The sequence below is a fragment of the Dendropsophus ebraccatus genome, chromosome 10, assembly GCF_027789765.1.
Source record: "Dendropsophus ebraccatus isolate aDenEbr1 chromosome 10, aDenEbr1.pat, whole genome shotgun sequence".
Lineage (NCBI taxonomy): Eukaryota > Metazoa > Chordata > Amphibia > Anura > Hylidae > Dendropsophus > Dendropsophus ebraccatus.
In genome coordinates, this window is record NC_091463.1 from 5616183 (window position 1) to 5641247 (window position 25065).

The window sequence follows — 25065 nt, forward strand, 5'->3', positions numbered from 1 at the left end:
TTAGCGCAGCGCCCCCTCCCCCGTCCTGCAATAATAAAAAACACAAAATCTCTCCAGTTGTCCGGAGCGGAGCGAGCCGCAGCCGCAGCCCTCATTTTCTCTGTGGGGTTTTGCAGTAATTGAACCATTATGATACAAATAAAACCGGTGCGGCGGAGGGACAGCAAGCGATGAGGGGATTATGTCACCGACACGCCGCCCGCTCCCCGCACCCACACCTCGCCAGCTCTACTCTGCCATTTGCGCTTTGTTAGCCGCCGGCTGCCACACGTGGTAAAAAAAAAAAAATTTAAGAAAAATTTTAATGTTTCATTTGTGATTGAAAGGCGGCGGGTTAATTTTTTTTTTACGTTTCTTATTTGATTTACATCGGAAATTTGTTTCTTGGTGTTTAAGGGACGCAATTTCCTGGCGGTGAATTCCGGCGTCTCGGTAACGTTCAGATTGAGATCCTGCAATTTGCCACTCGTTTAATCTTCCGTCTTGTGTCCTCGGTTAATGCTCCTTCCTGACTTATTAACTCCGGAGGATGAAGATGTCGCTTCACTGGGAGGAGGGGGAGAGCGACAAATCAACAAGACAACACACCAAAACTGCTGAGGTGGGGGGCCTGGTGTGTGCACAGCGCCCAGGTGCTGCCACCAGGGAAGTGATGGGGGCAGCAGGTGGAGGCCGGGTCACAGCCCCCCGCTCGCCCACCCACCGGGACAATTGCTCTAATGCATCTGAGGTGTTAAGGCTGAACGGCTTATTGTTGGGTTGTCGTAGATCTCACCCGCAGCTCAGTGTATCTAATGTGTGATACAGGTTACTGGGCCGGTGTATCTAATCCTATCACATGGGATACTGTCTGCTGGGCCACTGGAGCTAATCTTAAAATGTGATACTGCTTGGTGAGCTCTCATATCCAATCCTTTAATGTGCGATACTGACTGCTAAGCTGATGTATCTAAGGCCAGGGCTTAGCATGGCATCCGCATATAAGAATTATGTAGGTGTCAGAGGAGAAGGTCCTGTGCTTTGTCCCAGGACTAATTCTCTCCTAACAAACCAATTAATAATCTATTAAGGTTTCTTCTTTGTCAACATAAACAGCAGTGATGGTGGGGGCTCCTCCTTGGGGCCGGCGGTAATGGTGGGGGCTGCTCCTTGGGGTCGGCGGTAATGGTGGGTGCTGCTTTTTGGGGTTGGTGGTGATGGTGAAGACAGCTCCTTGGGGTTGGTGGTGATGGTGGAGACTGCTCCTTGGGGCCGGCGGTAATGGTGGGGGCTGCTCCTTGGGGCCGGCGGTAATGGTGGGGGCTGCTCCTTGGGGCCGGCGGTAATGGTGGGGGCTGCTCCTTGGGGTCGGCGGTAATGGTGGGGGCTGCTTTTTGGGGTTGGTGGTGATGGTGGAGACTGCTCCTTGGGGTTGGTGGTGATGGTGGAGACTGCTCCTTGGGGCCGACGGTGATGGTGGGGGCTGTTCCTTGCTGTCAGCGGTGATGTTGGGCTGCTCCTTGGGGTTGGTGGTGATGGTGGGGGCTCCTTGGGGTCGGCACCGATAGTGGGGGCTGCTCATTGGGGTTGGCTGTGATAATGTCGATGCTCCTCAGGTTGGTGGTAATGGTGGGGGCTGCTCCTTGAGGTTAGCGGTGATGGTAGGGGCTGCTCCTTTAGGTTAGCTGTGATGGTTGGGGCTGCTCCTTGGGGTTGGTGGTGATGGTGGAGACTGCTCCTTGGGGCCGACGGTGATGGTGGGGGCTGTTCCTTGCTGTCAGCGGTGATGTTGGGCTGCTCCTTGGGGTCGGTGATGATGGTGGGGGCTCCTTGGGGTCTGCGGTGATGGTGGGGGCTGCTTCTTGGGGTCCTGGTGATGGTAATGATGCGGGTCCTTGGGGTCGGGAATGATTATGAGGGCTGTTCCTTGACGTTGGTGGTGATGGTGGGGGCTGCTCTTTGGGTTCGGCAGTAATGATGGGGCTGCTCCTTGGGGTTGGTGGTAATGGTGGGGACTGCTCCTTGGGGTCGGCAGTGATGATGAGGGCTGCTCCTTGGGGTTGGTGGTGATGGTGGGGGCTGCTCCTTGAGGTCGGCGATAATGGTGGGGGCTGCTCCTTGAGGTTGGTGGTGATGGTGGGGACTGCTCCTTGGGGTTGGTGGTGATGGTGGTGACTGCTACTTGGGGTTGGTGGTGATGGTGGGGGCTGTTCCTTGGTGTCAGCGGTGATGTTGGGCTGCTCCTTGGGGGTCAGTGGTGATGGTGGGGGCTGCTTGGGGTCTGCGGTGATGGTGGGGGCTGCTTCTTGGGGTCCTGGTGATGGTGATGGTTGGGGCTCCTTGGGGTCGGCAGTGATGATGAGAGCTGTTCCTTGGGGTTGGTGGTGATGGTGGGGGCTGCTCTTTGCGGTCGGCAGTAATGATGGGGCTGCTCCTTGGGGGTCGGTAGTGATGATGAGGGCTGCTCCTTGGGGTTGGTGTTGATGGTGGGGGCTGCTCCTTGGGGTCGGCGATAATGGTGGGGGCTGCTCCTTGACGTTGGTGGTGATGGTGGGGACTGCTCCTTGGGGTTGGTGGTGATGGTGGGGACTGCTACTTGGGGTTGGTGGTGATGGTGGGGGCTGTTCCTTGGTGTCAGCGGTGATGTTGGGCTGCTCCTTGGGGTCGGTGGTGTAGGTGGGGGCTCCTTGGGGTTGGTAATGATGGTGTGGGCTGCCTCTTGGGGTCGGTGGTGATGGTGGGGGCTCCTTGGAGTCAGCAGTGATGGTAAAGGCTGCTCCGTGAGGTCAGCAGTGATGGTGAGGGCTGCTCCGTGAGGTCAGCAGTAATGATGGGGGCTGCTCCTTGGGATCGGCGGTGATGGTGGGGGCTGCTCCTTGGGGTCGGTGGTGATGGTGGATGCTCCTTGGGGTCAGTAGTGATGGTGGGGGCTGCTCCGTGGGGTCGGCAGTGATGGTTTGGGCATCTTGGGGTCGGCAGTGATGGTGAGGGCTGGCCCGTGAGGTTGGCAGTAACAATGGGGTCTGCTCCCTGGGGTTGGCGTGGCGTGGGGGTGATCGTGGCGGCTGTTCTATGACGTCAGCAGTAATGATGGGGCTGATGGTGGGGGCTCCTTGGGATTAGAGTTGATGGTGGGGGCTGCTCCTCGGGTCAGCAGTGATGGTGGGGGCTCCTTGGGGTCGGTGGTGATGGTGGGGGCTGCTTCTTGGGGTCAGAGGTAATGGTGAGGGCTGCTCCTTGGGATTGGCTGTGATGGTGGGAGCTGCTCATCGGGTCAGTGGTGATAGTAGTGGCTGCCCCTTGGGGTTGGCGGTGATGGTGGGGGGCTCTTGGGGTTGGCGGTGATGGTGGGGGCTCTGGTGAGTCTGTGATGATGGGGGTTGTCATACTGTGCCATCATGGTGCCCTGGCTCCAGTCACAGCTCTGAGGTGTAGGCAGTTGTTTCCCGCTCCACTTCCCCCATCATCCTTTACCTGCTTAAGAAACTGGATAACGATGTGCAGAAGCTGAGACTGACCAGAGACGGCGGATGATTTGTTTTATGGTGCCTGTGACCAGAGCTTCATTATGTGAGATCTGTAAGCCGCGCACACCGACGGGGGTTGTAGTCACAGTGTCAGGGCTGCGGCGGCGGCCCGTGCTCCGAGCTACCGCCGCTCTCCTCCTGCTGCTGTCCCCTCGGCCCCTGGGGGTGTCTTACCTCGCTACGCTCCTGTTCCCGTCTGTCCCGGCCGACGCGCGCGTCCCCGTATCCTAGGGCGCACGTACGCCGGCCTTCACAGATTTAAAGGACCAGTCCGCCCCTAATTACTGTGTGCACCCAATCACTTCCTATAAATCCCAGCATGCCCTGTCCCTCATGTTGGAGCCTCTACATGCTTCCCATAGCGTTTGGCCCAGCTCCCCGTTGTTCCTGTTCGCTGCCCCTGTCCATTTTCCTGTCCCCTGCTACTGTCGGTTGTTACAGTCTATTGCCTCTGCCACCCGTGGTTCCACCCATGACCACTATCTCCACGATCACCTGCCTTCTGCCTGCCTGCCTACTGCTCCTGCTTCACCTCGTCTGCCGTCACTAGCAAACCAAGCCAGGGGTAGGGACCTGTAGGGGCCTGCCGCAGCAAGTCCATCCCACATTGTGTGGGCTTTGGTGAAAACCAGCGCCCCCTTAGACTCCGCTCCCTGGTGCGGTTTACGACATCGCTGGTGATGGGCCAGTGGATCCACGACTCCAGTCATTACAGCAGGCTCCAACCATGGATCCTGGCGAGGTCCCTGATATCCGTGACATCGCCAGAGTGGTTGCCCAGAAGGCTCAACACAAACACATTCAGCAGCAGTCCCAGCAAATCCAACAGCTGACTGCCTCCTTACAGCAGTGCAGTGCAGCCCGACGGTCGCTTCCAGCATCACTGCCTTCCGCGTCAGTTCCGTCTCCTCTTGGTCCGAACCTATGGCTGGCGCTTCAGAGTAAATATGGTGGAGATCCCAAGCTATTCAGAGGATTCATCACCCAGTGCGCTATGCATATTGAACTTCTCGGCAACCAGTTCACCACCGACCGCTCCAAAGTGGCATTTGTAATCAGCCTCTTGGAGGGGAAGGCCCTGGCCTGGGCTACACCGCTGTGGGACCGAGATGACCCGGCTACTGCCAACCTCCGGGCCTTCCTGGCTAAGTTTCGTGTTTGAGGAGCCGGCCCGGGCTTCATCGGCAGAGACTGCTCTCCTTAATCTGCGACAGGGGAACTCCTCCGTTGGAGAGTACGCTATCCAATTCCGCACGCTAGTGGCAGAACTTGATTGGAATGAGGCCGCCCTGGTTGCCACCTTCAAGAAGGGCCTGTCCAGTCGGGTGAAGGACGTGCTCTCCGCTCGACATCTTCCGACCTCTTTGATTGATTTCATCCTCCTGGCTACTCGGATTGAGGTTTTCCGAGAGAGAGGAGGAGGTCCGGCAAGAACGGCGACAAAGCCTTCCTCGTCGCTCCTACCGGCTGGCACCGGTCTTTCAGAACCCGGTTACCCCTGCGCCCCAGCCTACATCTGAGGAACCCATGCAGGTGGAATGAGCTCGTCTGACTCCTGAGGAGAGAACTCGCCGTCGGGAGCTGAACCTCTGTCTCTACTGTGGTGGCTCTGATAATTTCCGGCTGAACTGTCCCCAGCGTCCGGGAAATGCCCGCACCTAGGTCCGGTAGGAAAGGCCTCCCTAGGTGTGAATGCTTCCTCTCCAAAACTGTCTATGCCAGTTTCCATTTTGGCTCCTTCTGGGGAGAGCTATCAGTCGACTTTCCTCGACTCTGAGTCTGCTGGCAGTTTCATCGCGGCAAAGTTGGGCCAGAAATGGCAGCTACCTGTGGTCCGGCTTGCTAGATCCCTCACTATCTCTTCGGTCACCGGCGAGTTTCTTACTGATGTTATTCGCTTCCAGACTGCTCCACTAATCCTCCAGGTGGGCGCTCTGCATCAGGAAAGGATCACTCTCTACGTCTTGCCCCGTTCCTCTTCAGCCATCCTGCTGGGTCTCCCTTGGCTGCAATTGCACTCTCCCAATTTAGATTGGAAAACTGGCGAGATTCTACATTGGGGACCGGACTGCTCAAATCGGTGTCTGAAAACTCCTCAGCTCAGGTGTTCCATGTCTTCACCTGACCCCATCAAGCCATTATCTGGTCTCCCGGCAGAATATCAAGACCTGTCTGACGTGTTTTCTGCCAAGGAGGCTGACACTCTACCTCCTCACCGACCATATGATTGTCTCATTGACATCCTTCCCGGGACTTCTCCCCCTCGTGGTAGAGTGTATCCTCTCTCCGCTTCAGAGACTGAGGCCATGTCTTCCTATATTAAGGAGAATTTACAGAAGGGTTTTATCCTCAAGTCCATGTCTCCTGCAAGAGCAGGATTCTTCTTCGTCCAGAAGAAGGACGGTTCTCTCCGCCCATGTATCGATTACCGGGGCCTTAATAAGGTGATGGTGAAGAACCGGTACCCCCTTCCCTTAATTTCTGAATTGTTTGATCGCCTCCGCGGAGCTCGGGTCTTCACCAAGCTGGATCTCAGGGGAGCCTATAACCTGATCAGAATCCGTGAGGATGATGAGTGGAAGACCACCTTCAACACCAGAGATGGGCACTATGAATAACTGGTCATGCCCTTTGGCCTATGTAATGCCCCAGCGGTCTTCCAGGAATTCGTCAATGACATATTTCGTGACCTCCTCTATGTCTGTGTCATTGTATATCTGGATGACATTCTGGTCTTCTCCCCTGATCTGCGGACCCATGTGACTCAGGTATGCCAGGTTCTGCGACGACTGAGGGCCAACCATCTGTATGGCAAGCTAGAAAAGTGCGTGTTCCATCAGCCTAGCCTTCCCTTCCTTGGGTACATTGTTTCCAATCGGGGCCTGCAGATGGATCCAGCGAAGCTCTCGGCAGTCCTTCAGTGGCCACGTCCTGTTGGCTTTCTGGGATTTGCCAACTATTATCGGCAGTTTATTCCACACTTCTCCACCCTGGTTGCGCCGATTGTGGCTCTTACTAAGAAAGGAGCGGATCCCAAGCGTTGGCCGTGTGAGGCAGAGCAAGCCTTCTCAAGATTGAAGTCAGCCTTTGCTTCTGCGCCTGTCCTATCCTGCCCAGATCCTGCCAGGCCATTTTCAGTGGAGGTCGATGGATCTTCGGTGGGCGCTGGAGCTGTTGTTTCACAGAAGGATCCTTCAGGTAAGACCAGAACCTGTGGGTTTTTCTCCAAGACCTTTTTCCCCTGCTGAGAGGAACTATACTATAGGAGACCGAGAGCTTCTGGCAATTAAGTTGGCCCTGGAAGAGTGGCGTCATCTCCTAGAAGGAGCAAGACATCCGGTCAATATATTCACGGACCACAAGAACCTACTTTACCTCCAGTCGGCCCAGCGAGTCAATCCCAGGCAGGCCAGGTGTTCTCTTTTCTTCTCCCGCTTCAATTTCATCATTCACTTTCGTCCGGCTGAGAAGAACGTGAAGGCCGATGCTCTCTCTTGAGCGTTTGACATCCTGGAACAAGAAGAATCTCCTCGCTACATCATGCCTCCTGATCGTCTAGTGCCAGTCGCCACCTCGGTTCTTCAGAAAGTTCCCCCCCGGAAAGACCTATGTACGCCTTGCACTCCGAAGAAGAATTTTGAAATGGGGACATTCCTCTTTGGTTGCCGGGCATCCTGGAGCCCACAAGACCGGGCAACTGATCTCCTGCCACTACTGGTGGCCAAACTTATCCAAGGACGTCAAGGACTTTGTGGCTTCCTGTACCATGTGTGCCAAAAACAAGTCCCCCCGTCTAAGACCAGCCGGGTTGCTACAGCCCTTGCCTGTTCCAGATCGTCCCTGGTCCCACATTGGCATGGACTTTGTCACAGATCTGCCTCCTTCTGCTGGAAACACGGCCATTTGGGTAGTTATGGATCGATTTTCTAAAATGTCCCACTTTGTGCCTCTACCCGGTCTGCCCTCCGCTCCTCGCCTGGCCCATCTGTTTTTCCAACACATCTTCCGTTTGCACGGGCTACCTCAACATATCATCTCAGATAGAGGATCGCAATTTATCTCCAGATTCTGGCGTGCTCTCTGCTCTCAACTCCAGGTGAAGCTTAGACTTCTCTTCTGCCTATCATCCTCAGACCAACGGGCAAGTGGAAAGGGTTAATCAGATCCTAGGAAATTATCTACGGCATTTCGTTTCTGCACATCAAGACAACTGGTCTAATCTACTTCCCTGGGCAGAGTTTTCATACAACCATCTGGACTCGAGCTCCACATGCAAATCACCCTTCTACATTGTCTATGGTCGTCACCCTCGTCCTCCCTTACCTCTCTCTTCACCCTCCGAGGTTCCAGGCATCGAAGAATTGGTGACAGACCTTAAGTCTGTTTGGGAACAGACTCAACAGTCTTTACTTTGTGCATCCGATGGCATGAAGGTTCAGGCAGATAAGAAGAGGAGACCTGCCGCGACCTTCTCTCCTGGTGAAAAGGTTTGGCTTTCTGCCACATATATCCAGCTACAAGTTGGGACCATGTTTTCTTGGACCTTTCACAGTATTGAGACGCATCATCCTGAACTCCTTCCACGTCTCTCTCTTGAAACCAGTGGTCGTCAACCGTTTCTCTAGTAAGACTTCCGTCATTTCTCCTCAAGCCATCTCGGACGATGTCTATTCCTTTAAAGATATCCTGGCGATGAAGACTGTCAAGAGGAAGACGGTTCTTTCTGGTGGACTGGAGGGGTTTCGGCCCTGAGGAGAGATCCTGGGAACCCAAAGCTAACATCCTGGATCAAGATCTCATCAAGAGATTCTTACAGGCAAGAAAAAGGGGGAGGCCCAGACGGGAGGGGTACTGTCAGGGCTGCGGCGGCGTCCCGCGCTCCAAGCCACAGCCGCACCCGCTTTCCTCCCGGTGCTGCCGCCGGAGCCTGTATGCAGGGGCCCGGCGCTGCTGTCACCTCGGCCCCTGGGGGCGTCTTACCTCGCCACGCTCCTGCTCCCGTCTGTGTCGGTCGGCACGCGCGTCCCCGCCTCCTAGGGCGCGCGCGCATCGGCTGTCACAGATTTAAAGGGCCAATCCGCCCCTAATTACTGTGTGCACCCAATCACTTCCTATAAATCCCAGCATGCCCTGTCCCTCATGTTGGAGCCTCTACATGCTTCCCATAGCATTTGGCCCGACTCCCCCTTGTTCCTGTCTGCTGCCCCTGTCCGCTGCTACTGTCCATTGTTACAGTCTATTGCCTCTGCCACCCGTGGTTCCATCCGTGACCACTATCTACACGATCACCTGCCTTCCGCCTGCCTGCCTACTGCTCCTGCTTCACCTCGTCCGCGTCACTAGCAAACCAAGCCAGGGGTAGCAACCTGGGGGTCGCCTGCCACAGCAAGTCCATCCCACCTTGCGGCGGGCTCTGGTGAAAACCAGCGGCCCCTTAGACTCCGCTCCCTGGTGCGGTTTACGCCATTGCTGGTGACGGTCCAGTGGATCCTGCAGGACATATAGCAGCTGATAAGTACTGGATGACTGGAGATTATTTAATAGACGTAAATTACAAATCTCTGGCACTTTCTGGCTCCAGTTGATTTGAAAGAATTTTTTTTTTTTTGCTGGACTGCCCCTTTAATATTGGCTTATCTAGTGTTGGCACCATTGAACGCCAAACTGATTGGCAGAACTATAGACCACATATGACTTACGGAGGCAATAATGGCCACAGGGGCCGCATTGGGGCCAAGTGCTGCATTTTGGAAACAGCTTCACTGGAGATACATAGCGGCATATTTATAGGGGGCCAGACGGGCTGGCACTATATGGGGTACATCAGTAATGGCATGTGTGGATGGCACTATAGGGGGGACATCAGTAATGGCAGGTGTGGCTGGCACTATAGGGGACATCAGTAATGGCAGGTGTAGCTGGCACTATAGGGGGGACATCAGTAATGGCAGGTGTGGCTGGCACTATAGGGGGGACATCAGTAATGGAGTGTGTGTCTGGCACTATAGGGGACATCAGTAATGGCAGGTGTGGCTGGCACTATAGGGGACATCAGTAATGGCAGGTGTGGCTGGTACTATAAAGAGCAATTCAGCCCAATTTAGACGGCAGACCCCCCGTGGCTGCTGCGTTATTCATCACTATACCTTCATGTTATATATACTGTGAATGGGGCTTTAGGGCAGATCGGTTATCCACATACAAACCACCAGTCCTGTACTCACGAGACATTCCTGCTGCGGTGGTCCCTGCTATCCGGCCCCTCCAGCACATGGTGGGTAACCTACAGCTCCGGTGTACGGGGTCGTGTTCCCTCCTGCAGCCCCCGAGTGCTCCCATTACCTACAGAAGGAACAGAAGAGGCTTAAATACACGTCTGTCAATCTGTGACTCAAGTGACAGGCGCAATAATGGTGACCGCCCAGAACCACGGCCAAGTGACCCGGCGCATTTATGGGGATTATATTATTACAGTTTTCCACCTACTTATCAGCTGCTGTATGTCCTGCAGGAAGTGGTGTATTCTCTCCAGTCTGACACAGTGCTCTCTGCTGCCACCTCTGTCCATGTCAGGAACTGTCCAGAACAGGAGAGGTTTTCTATGGGGATTTGCTGCTGCTCTGGACAGTTCCAGACATGGACAGAGGTGGCAGCAGAGAGCACTGTGTCAGACTGGAGAGAATACACCACTTCTTGCAGGACATACAGCAGCTGATAACTACCGTAAGACTGGAATTTTTTTTTAATAGAAGTAAATTACAAATCTCTGGCACTTTCTGGCACCAGTTGATTGGAAAGAATTTTTTTGGTGAACAATCCATTTAATCTCCAGAATCCATCAATGTAACCTGGATTATGGAGGCTGCTAGACAGAAAGGAGATCGGCGCAGTATGCAGCTTGGACACAGAATAGAGAAACATGACTGCCACAAGGGACGTTCATTGTGACACATCAGATACCGTCGGCGTGATGAGGATAACATGGAATAATCCACATCTACAGACACGGGAGAGGTAACAGCAATTGCATCACTTCTAGACTATGGGGGCTTCCTTGTGCTACCCTCTAAGTCCCGCCCACTTCTTTTGGACACACCTTTTGCAATGTCAGCCACCACTGAAACTGATGACATCACCAGACTGGCACTTTGTAGTGACATCATCACAGTCCCCTGACAGATCGTCCATCTGTTTTGGTGGTACAGAGCAGTCGAGTCGTGAACAATGTATCGCCAAACATGATGTGAATGGAGCCTAAGGTCTACGTCCACTTTAACCTGCAGCAGCCAATCAGATTTCAGCTCACAGTCACCCTGGACAGTCTAGATACTGTAAGGCAAGACCTGATTGGTTGCTAGGGGCAACTACACCAAGTTATATTTGCGGCCTAGTGACAGCGCTGAGCCTAAGTGGACACCAGAAGACTTTAATATTATTTCCCCTACTCCATTAACCCCATCACGTCCTGGCAGCCGCCGTCCTCGCACACAGATAGCGCCCACCTCGCCTCCGTTCTGGGATCTTGGCAGACCTTCGTGGCATCTTTCCATAAATCATCTTCCGCAGGTCTCTGCCAGCTTTCTGTAATTGACGCCGTATTTAGTTTACTAATCGCCGAAGTAATTTCTCCCAGATCTCCGGGCGGGAACAATCGGCTGAGTAATCGGCAACAGACATGTAAATCCACGGCAACTGATGAGGGGGAGGACGCAAGAATGTCTGAACATCTAGAAATTCCAGACGAGTATTTATACGTCCGGACCGCCATCCATCCACCAATAACACAACCTCATGGGGGTTGTTGGGAGTTCACAGGATCACTGCTTCGGCTTAAAGGGGTACTTCGCACAAAATATGTTTTCCTTCAAATCAACAGGTGTCAGAAAGTTATACAGATTTGTAATTTACTTCTATTTAAAAATCTCCAGTCTTCCAGTACTTATCAGCTGCTGTATGTCCTGCAAGAAGTGGTGTATTCTCTCCAGTCTGACACAGTGCTCTCTGCTGCCACCTCTGTCCATGTCAGGAACTGTCCAGAGCAGGAGAGGTTTTCTATGGGGATTTGCTTCTGCTCTGGACAGTTCCTGACATGGACAGAGGTGGCAGCAGAGAGCACTGTGTCAGACTGAAGAGATCACACCACTTCCTGCAGGACATACAGCAACTGATAAGGGAAGAGTGAAAATTATTATATAGAGGTAAATTACAAATCTATGTAACTGTCTGACACCAGTTGATTTGAAAGAATTTCGCCGGAGTACACCTTTAACGGTGTTGCATCCTAGTGCAGTCAGAGGTAGCAGAGCTGTGTTTATCAGGGTGTTCACACTAATCTCAGTTGGGTTCCGATGCACAGATTCTGACTCAAAATATATGTACTTTTTAAGGATGTGGGAAAAATTGCTGAGCCAGATGTAGCAGAGATGTGTTGTCTGATGTAGCAGAGATGTGTTCAGGAGAGGGATGAAGGACCTTTGGGTCACATGACCCAAAGGTCCTGAATACTTCTATGTTAAGATCAGCCCGGACTACAGGAGGAGGAGGGGGAAGCCTGGGAGATGTAAGTGCTGTGTATGTGTGTCAGTGAGTGTATATATGTATCTGTGGGTATATGTATATGTCAGTGTGTGTATATATGTATCTGTGGGTATATGTATATGTCAGTGTGTGTATATATGTATCTGTCAGTGTGTGTATATATGTATCTGTGGGTATATGTATATGTCAGTGTGTGTATATATGTATCTGTGGGTATATGTATATGTCAGTGTGTGTATATATGTATCTGTGGGTATATATATATGTCAGTGTGTGTATATATGTATCTGTGGGTATATGTATATGTCAGTGAGTGTATATATGTATCTGTGTATATATTTATGTCAGTATGTGTATGTATCTGTGGTTATATGTGTGTGTATGTCAGTAGTGTCTGTAGCACTGGTGTGTGTGTATGTCAGTAGTGTCTCAAGTGATTGACAGGTTTGCTCCCAAAGATGTTCTGCAGCAGCTTCTATTAATGCTGGGCTCTAATAAAAGAACCCACCATTAATATCTGCTGCATTTTCTTTTATTTCTGGTTGTGTATTTCTTATTACACTGAGATGATTTCCCTGTATACAGTCTACTCATTGTGTATACATCTGCACTAGTGTAATCACATTACCGCGTATAAATGTGTGTATGTCAGTGGCGTATCTGTATATATGTTAATGGCGCCTCTGTGTGTGTATATGTGCGTCATTGTCTGTGTTTGGCGGGGGGGGGGGGGGGTACAGCATTCATGGGGCCCCGTACAGTTTTTTGCTATGGGCCCCATGAATCCTAGCTACGCCCCTGGATGTGTTGTCTGATGTAGCAGAGCTGAGTTGTCAGATGTAGCAGAGCTGTGTTACCACAATGTAAAAGCAAGGGCAAATAACATCTGTTATTATCATGATCATTGAAGAAGTGCAGCAAAAATTTTATTAAAGTATTGTATTGCCCCCCATAATTTATACAAATCACCAATATACACTTTTTATGGGAAATGCTTGTAAAGGGCTTTTTTCCCTGCACTTACTACTGCATCAAGGCTTTTCTTCCTGAATAACATGGTGATGTCACTTCCTGGATAACATGGTGATGTCACTTCCTGGATAACATGGTGATGTCACTTCCTGGATAACATGGTGATGTTATAACCAGACTCCCAGAGCTGTACAGGCTGTGGCTGCTGGGGAGGATGATGGCAGGGGGACACAGGACACTGAGCATCCCTCTGCCATCATCCTCTCCATCACCATGTTATCCAGGAAGTGACATCACCGTGTTAACCAGGAAGTGACATCACCATGTTATCCAGGAGGTGAAGCCTTGATGCAGTAGTAAGTGCAGGGGAAAAAGCTTTTTATATATATATTTCCCGTAATAAATGTATATTGGTAATTTGGGGGACAATACAATACTGTAATAAAACTTGCGCCTGAATTCTCCTTTAATAACGTCCATTGTTTTGGAACATCGGCCGTTATTTGCCCTTACATTGTGAGAGTATGGTCTTCAGCTGGTAAATATAGAGGGGTTCGTCAGCACTTCTGTGTCTGTACTAATATCCATACACAGGATTTATTGGGATATCATGGGAATCATCAAATGGCAAACTCCTCTCCACACCGGACAAGCAGCACTGCCGCATCCATTACACAAGCTACATTTTTGTTACAGTTTCTGCACTAAGATTCAGAAGAGCTGGGGGTAGTGGCTGAGCGATCTGTGGTGTCCATCCCTCATGCTTTATACTACAGCTCTGCTCCATTACAACATAGGCAGACCGGCTACCTGGAGGGAAGAACCAAAAATGACGCAATTTATAAAGACCAGTCGGCTCAAGTCCATGGATTCCTGCGGTCAGGGAAAACAAGGAAGACTCTGCAGATACGCTGCCCAAGGGAGCGAAACTAGTCACTGACTGATCACTAATAGGCAAGTGCCATGACTGTACAGGAGAAGTCTAACTCCCTGCAACAGATGAGACACAGAGATCTCACACTGCCAATACTGTGACACACAGCTACAGAACTACCGTGCCGTCCAGGGAGTGACATCGCCGTGCCGTCCAGGGAGTGACATCCCCGTGCCGTCCAGGGAGTGACATCCCCGTGCCGTCCAGGGAGTGACATCGCCGTGCCGTCCAGGGAGTGACATCGCCGTGCCGTCCAGGGAGTGACATCCCCGTGCCGTCCAGGGAGTGACATCCCCGTGCCGTCCAGGGAGTGACATCCCCGTGCCGTCCAGGGAGTGACATCCCCGTGCCGTCCAGGGAGTGACATCGCCGTGCCGTCCAGGGAGTGACATCCCCGTGCCGTCCAGGGAGTGACATCGCCGTGCCGTCCAGGGAGTGACATCGCCGTGCCGTCCAGGGAGTGACATCGCCGTGCCGTCCAGGGAGTGACATCCCCGTGCCGTCCAGGGAGTGACATCGCCGTGCCGTCCAGGGAGTGACATCCCCGTGCCGTCCAGGGAGTGACATCGCCGTGCCGTCCAGGGAGTGACATCCCCGTGCCGTCCAGGGAGTGACATCCCCGTGCCGTCCAGGGAGTGACATCCCCGTGCCGTCCAGGGAGTGACATCCCCGTGCCGTCCAGGGAGTGACATCCCCGTGCCGTCCAGGGAGTGACATCGCCGTGCCGTCCAGGGAGTGACATCGCCGTGCCGTCCAGGGAGTGACATCGCCGTGCCGTCCAGGGAGTGACATCGCCGTGCCGTCCAGGGAGTGACATCCCCGTGCAGTCCAGGGAGTGACATCGCCGTGCCGTCCAGGGAGTGACATCGCCGTGCCGTCCAGGGAGTGACATCCCCGTGCCGTCCAGGGAGTGACATCGCCGTGCCGTCCAGGGAGTGACATCGCCGTGCCGTCCAGGGAGTGACATCGCCGTGCCGTCCAGGGAGTGACATCCCCGTGCCGTCCAGGGAGTGACATCGCCGTGCCGTCCAGGGAGTGACATCGCCGTGCCGTCCAGGGAGTGACATCGCCGTGCCGTCCAGGGAGTGACATCGCCGTGCCGTCCAGGGAGTGAAGCCTTGATGCAGTAGTAAGTGCAGGGAAAAAAAGCCCTTTATAAGAATTTCCCATAATAAATATATATTGGGGATTTGTATAACTTTTGGGGGGCAATACAATACTTTAATAAAGATTTTCACCGGACTTCTCCTTTAAAAGCCAGATTAGGGGAAAACCGCAATAGCATTATAGGGGTGCAGCCGGGCAGAGGTCGTGTAAATCTGGGTGACATCCTCTGCTGAGGCAGCTATAGCACCCAGCTTTCCCAGGATCAGACCCAGCTGAACCTGCCCTGCAGCCTGGATCAGGGGAGAAGTCACAGCACTTCTCTACCAGCTGCTGGAGAACTACAATGCCCAGCCTCACCTGTCATAGCACTCCCCCGGCAGCCTCAGCACTCCCCCCGGCAGCCTCAGCACTCCCCCCCCCCACCCCCGGCAGCCTCAGCACTCTCCCCCCCCCCACCCCCGGCAGCCTCAGCACTCCCCCCGGCAGCCTCAGCACTCCCCCAGCACTCCCCCCCCCGGCAGCCTCAGCACTCCCCCCGGCAGCCTCAGCACCCCCCCCGGCACTCCCCCCCCCGGCAGCCTCAGCACTCCCCCCGGCAGCCTCAGCACTCCCCCCCGGCAGCCTCAGCACTCCCCCCCGGCAGCCTCAGCACTCCCCCCCGGCAGCCTCAGCACTCCCCCCCGGCAGCCTCAGCACTCCCCCCGACAGCCTCAGCACTCCCCCCGACAGCCTCAGCACTCCCCCGGCAGCCTCAGCACTCCCCCAGCACTCCCCCCCGGCAGCCTCAGCACTCCCCCAGCACTCCCCCCCCCCGGCAGCCTCAGCACTCCCCCCGGCAGCCTCAGCACTCCCCCAGCACTCCCCCCGGCAGCCTCAGCACTCCCCCAGCACTCCCCCCCCCCCCGGCAGCCTCAGCACTCCCCCAGCACTCCCCCCGGCAGCCTCAGCACTCCCCCAGCACTCCCCCGGCAGCTGCACAGCCAGAGCCCCAGTACCCAGTAAGCAGCAGTGGTCTACGTGGCACGTGACTATAGGGCTCCAGGACATGATAGCTCCTGGTACAGGTAAGGTAATGAATGGTGACTGCTGTGTGTAGATAAAGGGGTGCAGCCGTGCAGCCCCTCCCCCCGGTGACCGCTGATCCCCCAGTCCCGAGCAGCGCAGCTCCCTAACAATCACATGTCACTACCAGCTATTTACGCTTTGCTCCAACCTCGTTTTAAACCGACGTGACGTCATCGTGAAACCTGTCTACACGAACGTGCGCAGCGCTCCGGCGTGGATGACGTGTTCCGGCGGAAGCAGTTAGCGCTCTCGACTTCCGTTTCCGGGTCCCCGGGCGCAGTGAGTGAGGTCGGTGTAGCGGCGGCGGCCTCCTCCTGTGGGTGGCGGGTACCATGGCGGAGCTGGTGCCGGGACAGAGCGCGGCTCCCGTGGGGATTAAGTCCGAGGGATTGGCGGACGCGCTGCACCACCGGGTCCGGCAGGTGAGGGCGGCCGCTGAGGGAGGGGAGCAGGCCGCGGCCCTGGGGGAGGGGTGGACGGGGCGGGAGGGGGGCCCCGGGGTGGTTGGTTCTCGGCTCCTGGATGCCTCCTGCCCCGGGCTGTAGTAGCGGGAGGTGCGGGGCCTGATCCTGGGCCCAGCCTGTCACCCGGAGCCTGGCCCGCAGAGCTGACACTCACCCTGCTGCGCCCTCCCATCATGCACCGCTCCCTTCTCTCCCAGGAACATCTGTGTATGGCGGGTGTGCTGCGTGTGCCAGGGGGGACTACAACCCCCAGCAGATGTCACCGGGGGGACTACAACCCCCAGCATGGCCCCCCTCCAGCAGATGTCATCGGGGGGACTACAACCCCCAGCATGGCCCCCCTCCAGCAGATGTCACCGGGGGGACTACAACCCCCAGCATGGCCCCCCTCCAGCAGATGTCACCGGGGGGACTACAACCCCCAGCATGGCCCCCCTCCAGCAGATGTCACCGGGGGGACTACAACCCCCAGCATGGACCCCCTCCAGCACATGTCACCTGGGGGACTACAACCCCCAGCATGGCCCCCCTCCAGCAGATGTCATCGGGGGGACTACAACCCCCAGCATGGCCCCCCTCCAGCTGATGTCACCGGGGGGACTACAACCCCCAGCATGGCCCCCCTCTAGCTGATGTCACCGGGGGGACTACAACCCCCAGCATGTCTGAGTGATGCCGCCTGCTGCTGCTTGTAGTCCCACATTACTGCCCCATCACTCTGCTGCGCCCTCCTAAATACCTGAGCCATGGTTATATTACTTGTAGTGGAACTACAACCCCCAGCATGTGTGCACTGCCCTATCCATGATAAAGATTACACCTCACCCCCCAGAATGTGATGCTCTGCTCCCCCCCCCCCATACACAGTGTGATACTCTGCAGCCCCCCCCATACAGTGTGATACTCTGCAACCCCCCCCCATACACAGTGTGATACTCTGCAACCCCCCCCCATACACAGTGTGATACTCTGCAGCCCCCCCATACAGTGTGATACTCTGCAGCCCCCCCATACAGTGTGATACTCTGCAGCCCCCCACCCATACAGTGTGATACTCTGCAGCCCCCCACCCATACAGTGTGATACTCTGCAGCCCCCCACCCATACAGTGTGATACTCTGCAGCCCCCCCATACACAGTGTGATACTCTGCAACCCCCCCCCCCATACACAGTGTGATACTCTGTAGCCCCCCCCATACACAGTGTGATACTCTGCAGCCCCCCCATACACAGTGTGATACTCTGGAGCCCCCCCCATACACAGTGTGATACTCTGCAGCCCCCCCATACACAGTGTGATACTCTGCGGCCCCCCCCATACACAGTGTGATACTCTGCGGCCCCCCCCCCCCCATACACAGTGCGATACTCTGCAGCCCCTACCCCCCCGTATGCACAGTGTGGTACCCTGCAGCCCCCCCTCCTATACACAGTGCGATACCCTGCAGCCCCCCCCCCCCCCCCGTATACACTGTGCGATACCCTGCAGCCCCCCCCCCCCCCGTATACACTGTGCGATACCCTGCAGCCCCCCCCTATACACTGTGCAATACCCTGCAGCCTCCCCCCCCCGTATACTCTGTGCGATACCCTGCAGCCCCCCCCCCCGTATACACAGTGCAATACCCTGCAGCCCCCCCGTATACACAGTGCGATACCCTGCAGCCCCTCCCCCCGTTTACACAGTGCAATACCCTGCAGCCCCCCTCCCCCCGTATACAGTGCGATACCCTGCAGCCCCCCACCTGTATACACAGTGCAATACCCTGCAGCCCCCCACCTGTATACAGTGCGATACCCTGCAGCCCCCCCGTTTACACAGTGCGATACCCTGCAGCCCCCCTCCCCCCGTATACTCAGTGCGATACCCTGCAGCCCCCTTCCCCCCGTATACTCAGTGCGATACCCTGCAGCCCCCCCCCCGTATACTCAGTGCGATACCCTGCAGCCCCCCCCGTATACTCAGTGCGATACCCTGCAGCCCCCCCCGTATACTCAGTGCGATACCCTGCAGCCCCCCCCCCCCGTATACTCAGTGCGATACCCTGCAGCCCCCCCGTATACACAGTGCGATACCCTAGTGCAGCCCCCCCCCCGTATACAAAGTGTGACACCCGGCAGCCCCCCCCCCCCCCCCCCCCGTATACAAAGTGCGACACCCTGCAGCCCCCCCCCCCCCCCCCCCGTATACAAAGTGCGACACCCTGCAGCCCCCCCCCCCCGTATACACAGTGCGATACTCTGCAGCTTTCCCCTTGTATACACAGTGCGGTACTCTGCAGCCTCCCCCTTGTATACACAGTGTGATACTCTGCAGCCCCCCATCAGTGACCAGTGCCTTGTGGATAGTTGCTGGGACTGTTTCCTTTCCGCTACAGTCACATGATCCTCTGTGTAGCCACTTGTCTGCAGAGCTCACACTCTCCCCATGTGTCACTCTGGGCTTCTTACAGCACCTCATAGCTGTGCAGGGTGTAACCCACCGGAGTACTACAATCCCCAGCATGAACCCATGGCTCACCCCACCTGCATGACATGATATCCTTTTATCTGTTGAACTACAAGTCCCAGCACACCACCCCTGCCTGCAGACTATTACCCTATCACACCGAGTGATTATAGTGCAGCGCTCGGCCGTCGTGAAGCCGTAATATCGCCGCTGATCATGAACATTTTTGCGTTTATCGTCTTTCGCTAATAATTCGCTGATCTGTTCACGTAATAGGAAATCTCAGTCACGGAGGGAGATCTTCTTATGTGTGAACGATTAACGGCCACAAAAACGATTGCTCATAACGGTGATCAGTGAGTGGAATAAGGGCAGAGTTCTCTGCCACCCTAGCACTGGTGACTGATGGCTTTGCCGGGTCTAAGAGCGGTGTTCCTCCTGCTGTGATTAGTCTACATTTCCCAGCATGCCCCAACACCTGTAGACAGTTAGGATTGCTGGGAGATGTAGTTCCCTCCTCTGACCCATCCCGGGATTTGTCTCTGTTGTCGCTTCGGTGTGAGGCTGGCCGTCTCCCGGCTGTATGTGCTTCTCCTTTCTTGTTGTGTAGTTGGTGCCGCTGATGGCGGAGATCAGATCCCAGACGCAGCTTCTCTCAGCCGGGGTTGGGGGGGGGGGGGGGTTTACTTCAGCCGGGGTTATGGGGGGAGGAGTTACTTCAGTCAGGGTTATTGGGGGAGGAGTTACTTCAGCCGGGGTTATTGGGGGGGGGGGTTCTCCAGTCGGGTTATGGGAGGGGCTACTTCAGCCGGGGTTATTGGGGGGGGGGTTACTTCAGCTAGGGCTATGGGGGGGGGTTACTTCAGCCGGGGTTATGGGGGGTCGGGGGTCACTTCAGCCGGGGTTATTGGGGGGGGGGTACTTCAGCTAGGGTTATGGGGGGGTTACTTCAGCCGGGGTTATGGGGGGTCGCGGGTCACTTCAGCCGGGGTTATTGGGGGGGGGGGTACTTCAGCTAGGGCTATGGGGGGGTTACTTTACATGGGGTTATGGGGGGTCGTGGGTCACTTCAGCCGGGGTTATTGGGGGGGGGGGGGTACTTCAGCTAGGGCTATGAGGGGGTTACTTCAGCTAGGGCTATGGGGGGGTTACTTCAGCCGGGGTTATTGGGGGCGGGGTACTTCAGCTAGGGCTATGGGAGGGTTACTTTAGATGGGGCTATGGGGGGGTTACTTTAGATGGGGTTATGGGGGGGGTTACTTCAGCCAGGGTTGTAGGATACAGCTGCCGTATAGGGGTGTATCCAGCTCTTTGGGATGAGGTTACAGTAATTGGTCGGCCACATCCGTATTAAGGGGAAAAGATAATGGAGGCCAGTGCATAACACGGACACCAGATTATAGGGTCTGGGGGTCCCTGGGCCCCTCTATTCATGATAGTATTGGCCGTCTGCAGAGGTTGGGGCTCTGTTGTGACGTTCACTTTATGTTCCATTATATTGAGTGATAAGCGGCTCAGATCTGTAGTCAGGATCCCATCAGACGAGGTCTCACCCGGGGTCCTTTGTGGCTTTCAGTGGATGCCGCAGACCCTCCAAGCAATGTTATGTATCGTCTATGGGGTCTGCACTTACCCTTATTTATGAAGTGAGATATAGGTGTTTGCGGTTTAGCAGGGTGCGGCCCCCGTGAGGGTCACAGACACCCATACACCTCCTCATATACTTGACCATTCAGTGTGGCTGGGCAGTCATGTGTTCCCTATGATAAAGGCGCAGTCATATTGCTATGGCTTCAGCTTATTCCTCTGAGAACAGTAGGGTTGGGCACAGAGAATCCATCATGTTGTCCCTTCTCTTTAGTGATGCCATCCGTAGGCTCCATAGACATTATAACATCAGCTGAACCGATGATCCTTAGTATAAGGTGTTTGGGCCTGGCTGTGCAGATGCTCATGAATCTCAGGGTCATATTATTTGGTTGTCTGTAACCCCTGTGCTTATATTATATTGTATAAGTGGTGGTTCACTGTCTGCCGGATCCCTTGCCCCCTCGGCACATGACGGACCCCACCTCTAATGGAGTCAGTAGTGTTACACCTCTTATTTTCCCCATTGAGCTGGTGGCGTTTCGGTCGGTCTTATAAAAAGTCAGAAACCTCTTCTCTTGTGGGACCGTTAATGACCGTTATACTTCACATGCATCAAATAGAGGAGAGACCCCCCCTAGTTGCTCTAGATGGGGTGTGGTATACACTGATAGGGTTATGTGGTCTCAGGATCTCTGCTTGCTGTCAGTGACCCAGTTGTGAGGAGGACACTGCTACCATTACGTGTGCATCCCTATATATATATATATATATATATATATATATATATATATATATATATATACACACACACACACACACACACACACACACACACACACACACACACACACACACACACACACACACACACACACACACACACACACACACACACACAGTATATAGAGTCCGGGAGCACAATGGCAGCCATGCTGTCTCTCTTCAGGTCCTCACCTCGCTCTGCACTCTTGACGTTTCACATGATAGATAAGTATACCTCCTTATGCCTTAATTCAGTAACTACTACTCCCAGCATGCCCTCTAATCCATTGTATTGTGTGCAGGGCATGCTGGGAAGAGCCATGTGTATACCCCTCCTGCCGGGGTGGGTGCCCTCAGTGACGGGACCCCTGTGCTGGCGGCAGCAGCTGTGTGTGCCGGCCGGTGACAGGGATGTGACACTTGCTGCAAGGTGACACAACCAGATTAAGTCTGAGCGCGGACTAGAGTCGCCTCTATCCCCTGGTGTCACATTGGCTTTCAGCCTCCGCTGCCTCTCGGCCTCTGCCCTGCGGTATGGACATGTGGGCCACCATCCTCTGCTCCCCCCATCGCCCCTCCACCTGTTCCCACATCTCTGTGCCCCCTGCTGGAATGGACAGGTGGCGGCCCACGTGACTTCCTGTGGTCACAGCTCTTAACCCTTTCCCTCCTGCTCTCCCTCTTCTCATAATCCAATGACAATTTACTATCTTCCTATTATGTTTTATTTTCCAGATCGCTGCTAAAATTGATGGAATCCCACACTTGAATAATTCCGGACCACTCGTGGACCCTTCATTGTATGGATATGGCATCCAGAAGAGACCGCTCGATGACGGAGGTAGCACCCATGTCTAGATCTGCATATACACTGATGGGTTTTTGGTCATTAGGGCGTGTTTACACTGTAGTGGTTAGGAGCAGCAAACCCCTCTTAGATCTGCCATCGCGGTGTGATGTCATGGCCGCCAGTAATGAAACACGAGCAGCAGCAGTCTCACAGCTCTATCCTGCGAAACTGTGTAACATCTGCTGTTGGGGCTCAATCTTATCCAGGCTGCTTCCTGTTTCTGGAGATGAAGTCAGGCTATGGGGAGGCCGGAGAGGAGGAGGTCAGGCTATGGGAAACTGGGGAGGAGGATGTCAGACTATGGGGAGGCCGGAGAGGAGGAGGTCAGGCTATGGGAGGCTGGGGAGGAGGAGGTCAGGCTATGGAGGCTGGAGAGGAGGAGGTCAGGCTATGGGAGGCTGTAGATGAGGAGGTCAGGCTATGGAGGCTGGAGAGGAGGAGGTCAGGCTATGGAGGCTGGGGAGGAGGAGGTCAGGCTATGGAGGCTGGAGAGGAGGAGGTCAGACTATGGAGGCTGTTGATGAGGAGGTCAGGCTATGGAGGCTGGAGAGGAGGAGGTCAGGCTATGGAGGCTGGAGAGGAGGAGGTCAGGCTATGGAGGCTGGGGAGGAGGAGGTCAGGCTATGGAGGCTGGGGAGGAGGAGGTCAGGCTATGGAGGCTGGAGAGGAGGAGGTCAGGCTATGGAGGCTGGGGAGGAGGAGGTCAGGCTATGGAGGCTGGAGAGGAGGAGGTCAGGCTATGGAGGCTGTTGATGAGGAGGTCAGGCTATGGAGGCTGTTGATGAGGTCAGGCTATGGAGGCTGTTGATGAGGAGGTCAGGCTATGGAGGCTGTTGATGAGGAGGTCAGGCTATGGAGGCCGGGGACATGCTGCATCTATCTCCTCTTTGATCTTCTCTTAGAGAGGTGGCAGACCCCATCTGTCTGACACCTGGTAATAAGCAGCAGGACCCCCGGGGGGCTCTGTGTTCGTTTAGCTCCACCTCCAGCATTATGGACGGGCGGAGAGGTTTACCTCCTAAAGTATACATGAAAGTTACAGGACATTGTCATACAGTGATTAAAGGGGTACTCCGACACCTAACGGCTATTGATCTAGTGCTGCCCTTATATAATACATAACCTCTCATTCTTCCCTCTCCTGTGCTCCCCCCGGTGTCCTCCTTTATGGGGTCTCTGGGTCCCCGCTGACCACTACCACTTCTGAGATGAACTCCTGTCCACAGTGACCGCTCGCTCAGCCAATCCCTGAGTGAGACAGGACAGTTCTGCCGCCAGTGATTGGCTGAGCGGGCTGTCATCTTGGTAGCGGTCAGCGGGGATGCGGAGACGATACAGGAGGACACCGGGGGAGCACGAAGCGGTAAGAAGAAGATGTGATGGATTATCACAAGTTCCTTAAGCTCCGGAGTATCCCTTTAAGCTTTACTGTCCCTGAGCCCAGAAGCCAATCAGAAGTTTTCATGGCCATAACAATCCATGTCCTAGGCAGCCAATCACAAGTCATTAAAGTCATTTTGATCCTTGACCTGAGCCCAGCAGCCAATCAGAAGTCTTCCTGGCCCTAATGCCCCCTGAGTGGGGCCCCTGGGCGGCAGTAGGTGACACATAGCAGGCGCTCTCTCTAGGCCTGGCAGGATCTCTGCGGCCGCTGTGTCTCCCAGATGAACCATGTGATGCAAACCTTTCATCCTTCAGAGGAAACTGCGATCACTGGATTTATCCCACAATCCCGAAATCTGCACGTACAGCGCTTATAGCGGAGAGAGGAAGGATATAGTGAGGGGGGGCGCAGGCTGCAGACCCCAGAGTGGGTATATGGTGGGAGCACAGAGCGGCCAGGGGAAGCCCTAGTGGTGCCCAGCTGTAGTCCAGTTACTGGGCTCCCTGAAGCTGAGATATGGGGGGCTGTCATATTGAGGCATCTGCAGTCACTCGTGTATGTGGAGATTTCCGTACGCTGCAGATATGTTGGTAGGATATAGCGGTCTGCCGAGCTCCTGTCTGCTGCTCTGCATAAATGGACACACGCCCCATCTTCCCTCTGCCTATATACGGCCAGTGCCACGCTGTGATAAGGTTCAGTTCAATAGACACCAGTGGTCGGCCGGTTCCCCCGCTGCTGCTATATACAGCCGGCATGATGTAATAAGGTTCAGTTCAGTAGACACCTGGGTCGCCCCATCCTCCTCATGCTGCTGCTGTATACGGCTGGCACCATGTGTTAAGGTTCAGCTCTGTAGCCACCAGTGGTCTGCTGGTCCTCCTGCTGCTGCTATATACGTCTGGCACGAAATAAGGTTCAGTTCAGTATACACCAGTGGTCAGCTGGTCCTCCTGCTGCTGTGTACGGCAGGCATGATGTCATAAGGTTTGGTTCAGTAGACGCCAGAGGTTGGCCCTGCTGTTATATACGGCCGGAACAATGTGATAAGGTTCGGTTCAGTAGACGCCAGTGGTCGGCCCGTCCTCCTGCTGCTATATACGGCCGGCACAATGTGATAAGGTTCAGTTCAGTAGACGCCAGTGGTCGGCCCTTCCTCCTGCTGCTATATATGGCCGGCACAATGTGATAAGGTTCAGTTCAGTAGACGCCAGTGGTCGGCCCGTCCTCCTGCTGCTATATACGGCCGGCACAATGTGATGAGGTTAGCTTCAGTAGACGCCAGTGGTCGGCCCGTCCTCCTACTGCTATATACAGCCGGTACAATGTGATCAGTAGACTCCAGTGGTCGGCCCGTCCTCCTGCTGCTATATACGGCCGGCACAATGTGATAAGATTTGGTTCAGTAGACGCCAGTGGTCGGCCCTTCCTCCTGCTGCTATA

At 54.8% G+C, this 25065-nt stretch overlaps 1 protein-coding gene and 1 long non-coding RNA gene across 3 annotated transcripts in view; one reads left to right on the top strand and one right to left on the bottom strand.

Moving 5' to 3' along the window:
* Positions 1-344: 344 nt before the first annotated feature.
* Positions 345-16339, bottom strand: LOC138802457 (uncharacterized). The gene is made up of 3 exons (XR_011364767.1): positions 16271-16339; positions 9731-9848; positions 345-546 (listed from the first exon to the last, which is right to left on the bottom strand). It is a non-coding gene; the product is annotated as an uncharacterized lncRNA (long non-coding RNA).
* Positions 16340-16361: 22 nt separating this feature from the next.
* FUBP3 (far upstream element binding protein 3) overlaps positions 16362-25065 on the top strand; it is a 37856-nt gene continuing 29152 nt past the window's right edge. For both annotated transcript variants that reach the window (XM_069985787.1, XM_069985788.1), the window contains exons 1-2: positions 16362-16544; positions 22124-22229. In XM_069985787.1, the coding sequence (XP_069841888.1) occupies positions 16455-16544; positions 22124-22229 (196 nt within the window). In that variant the 5' untranslated portion in view covers positions 16362-16454. The remainder of the gene's footprint in view (positions 16545-22123; positions 22230-25065) is intronic.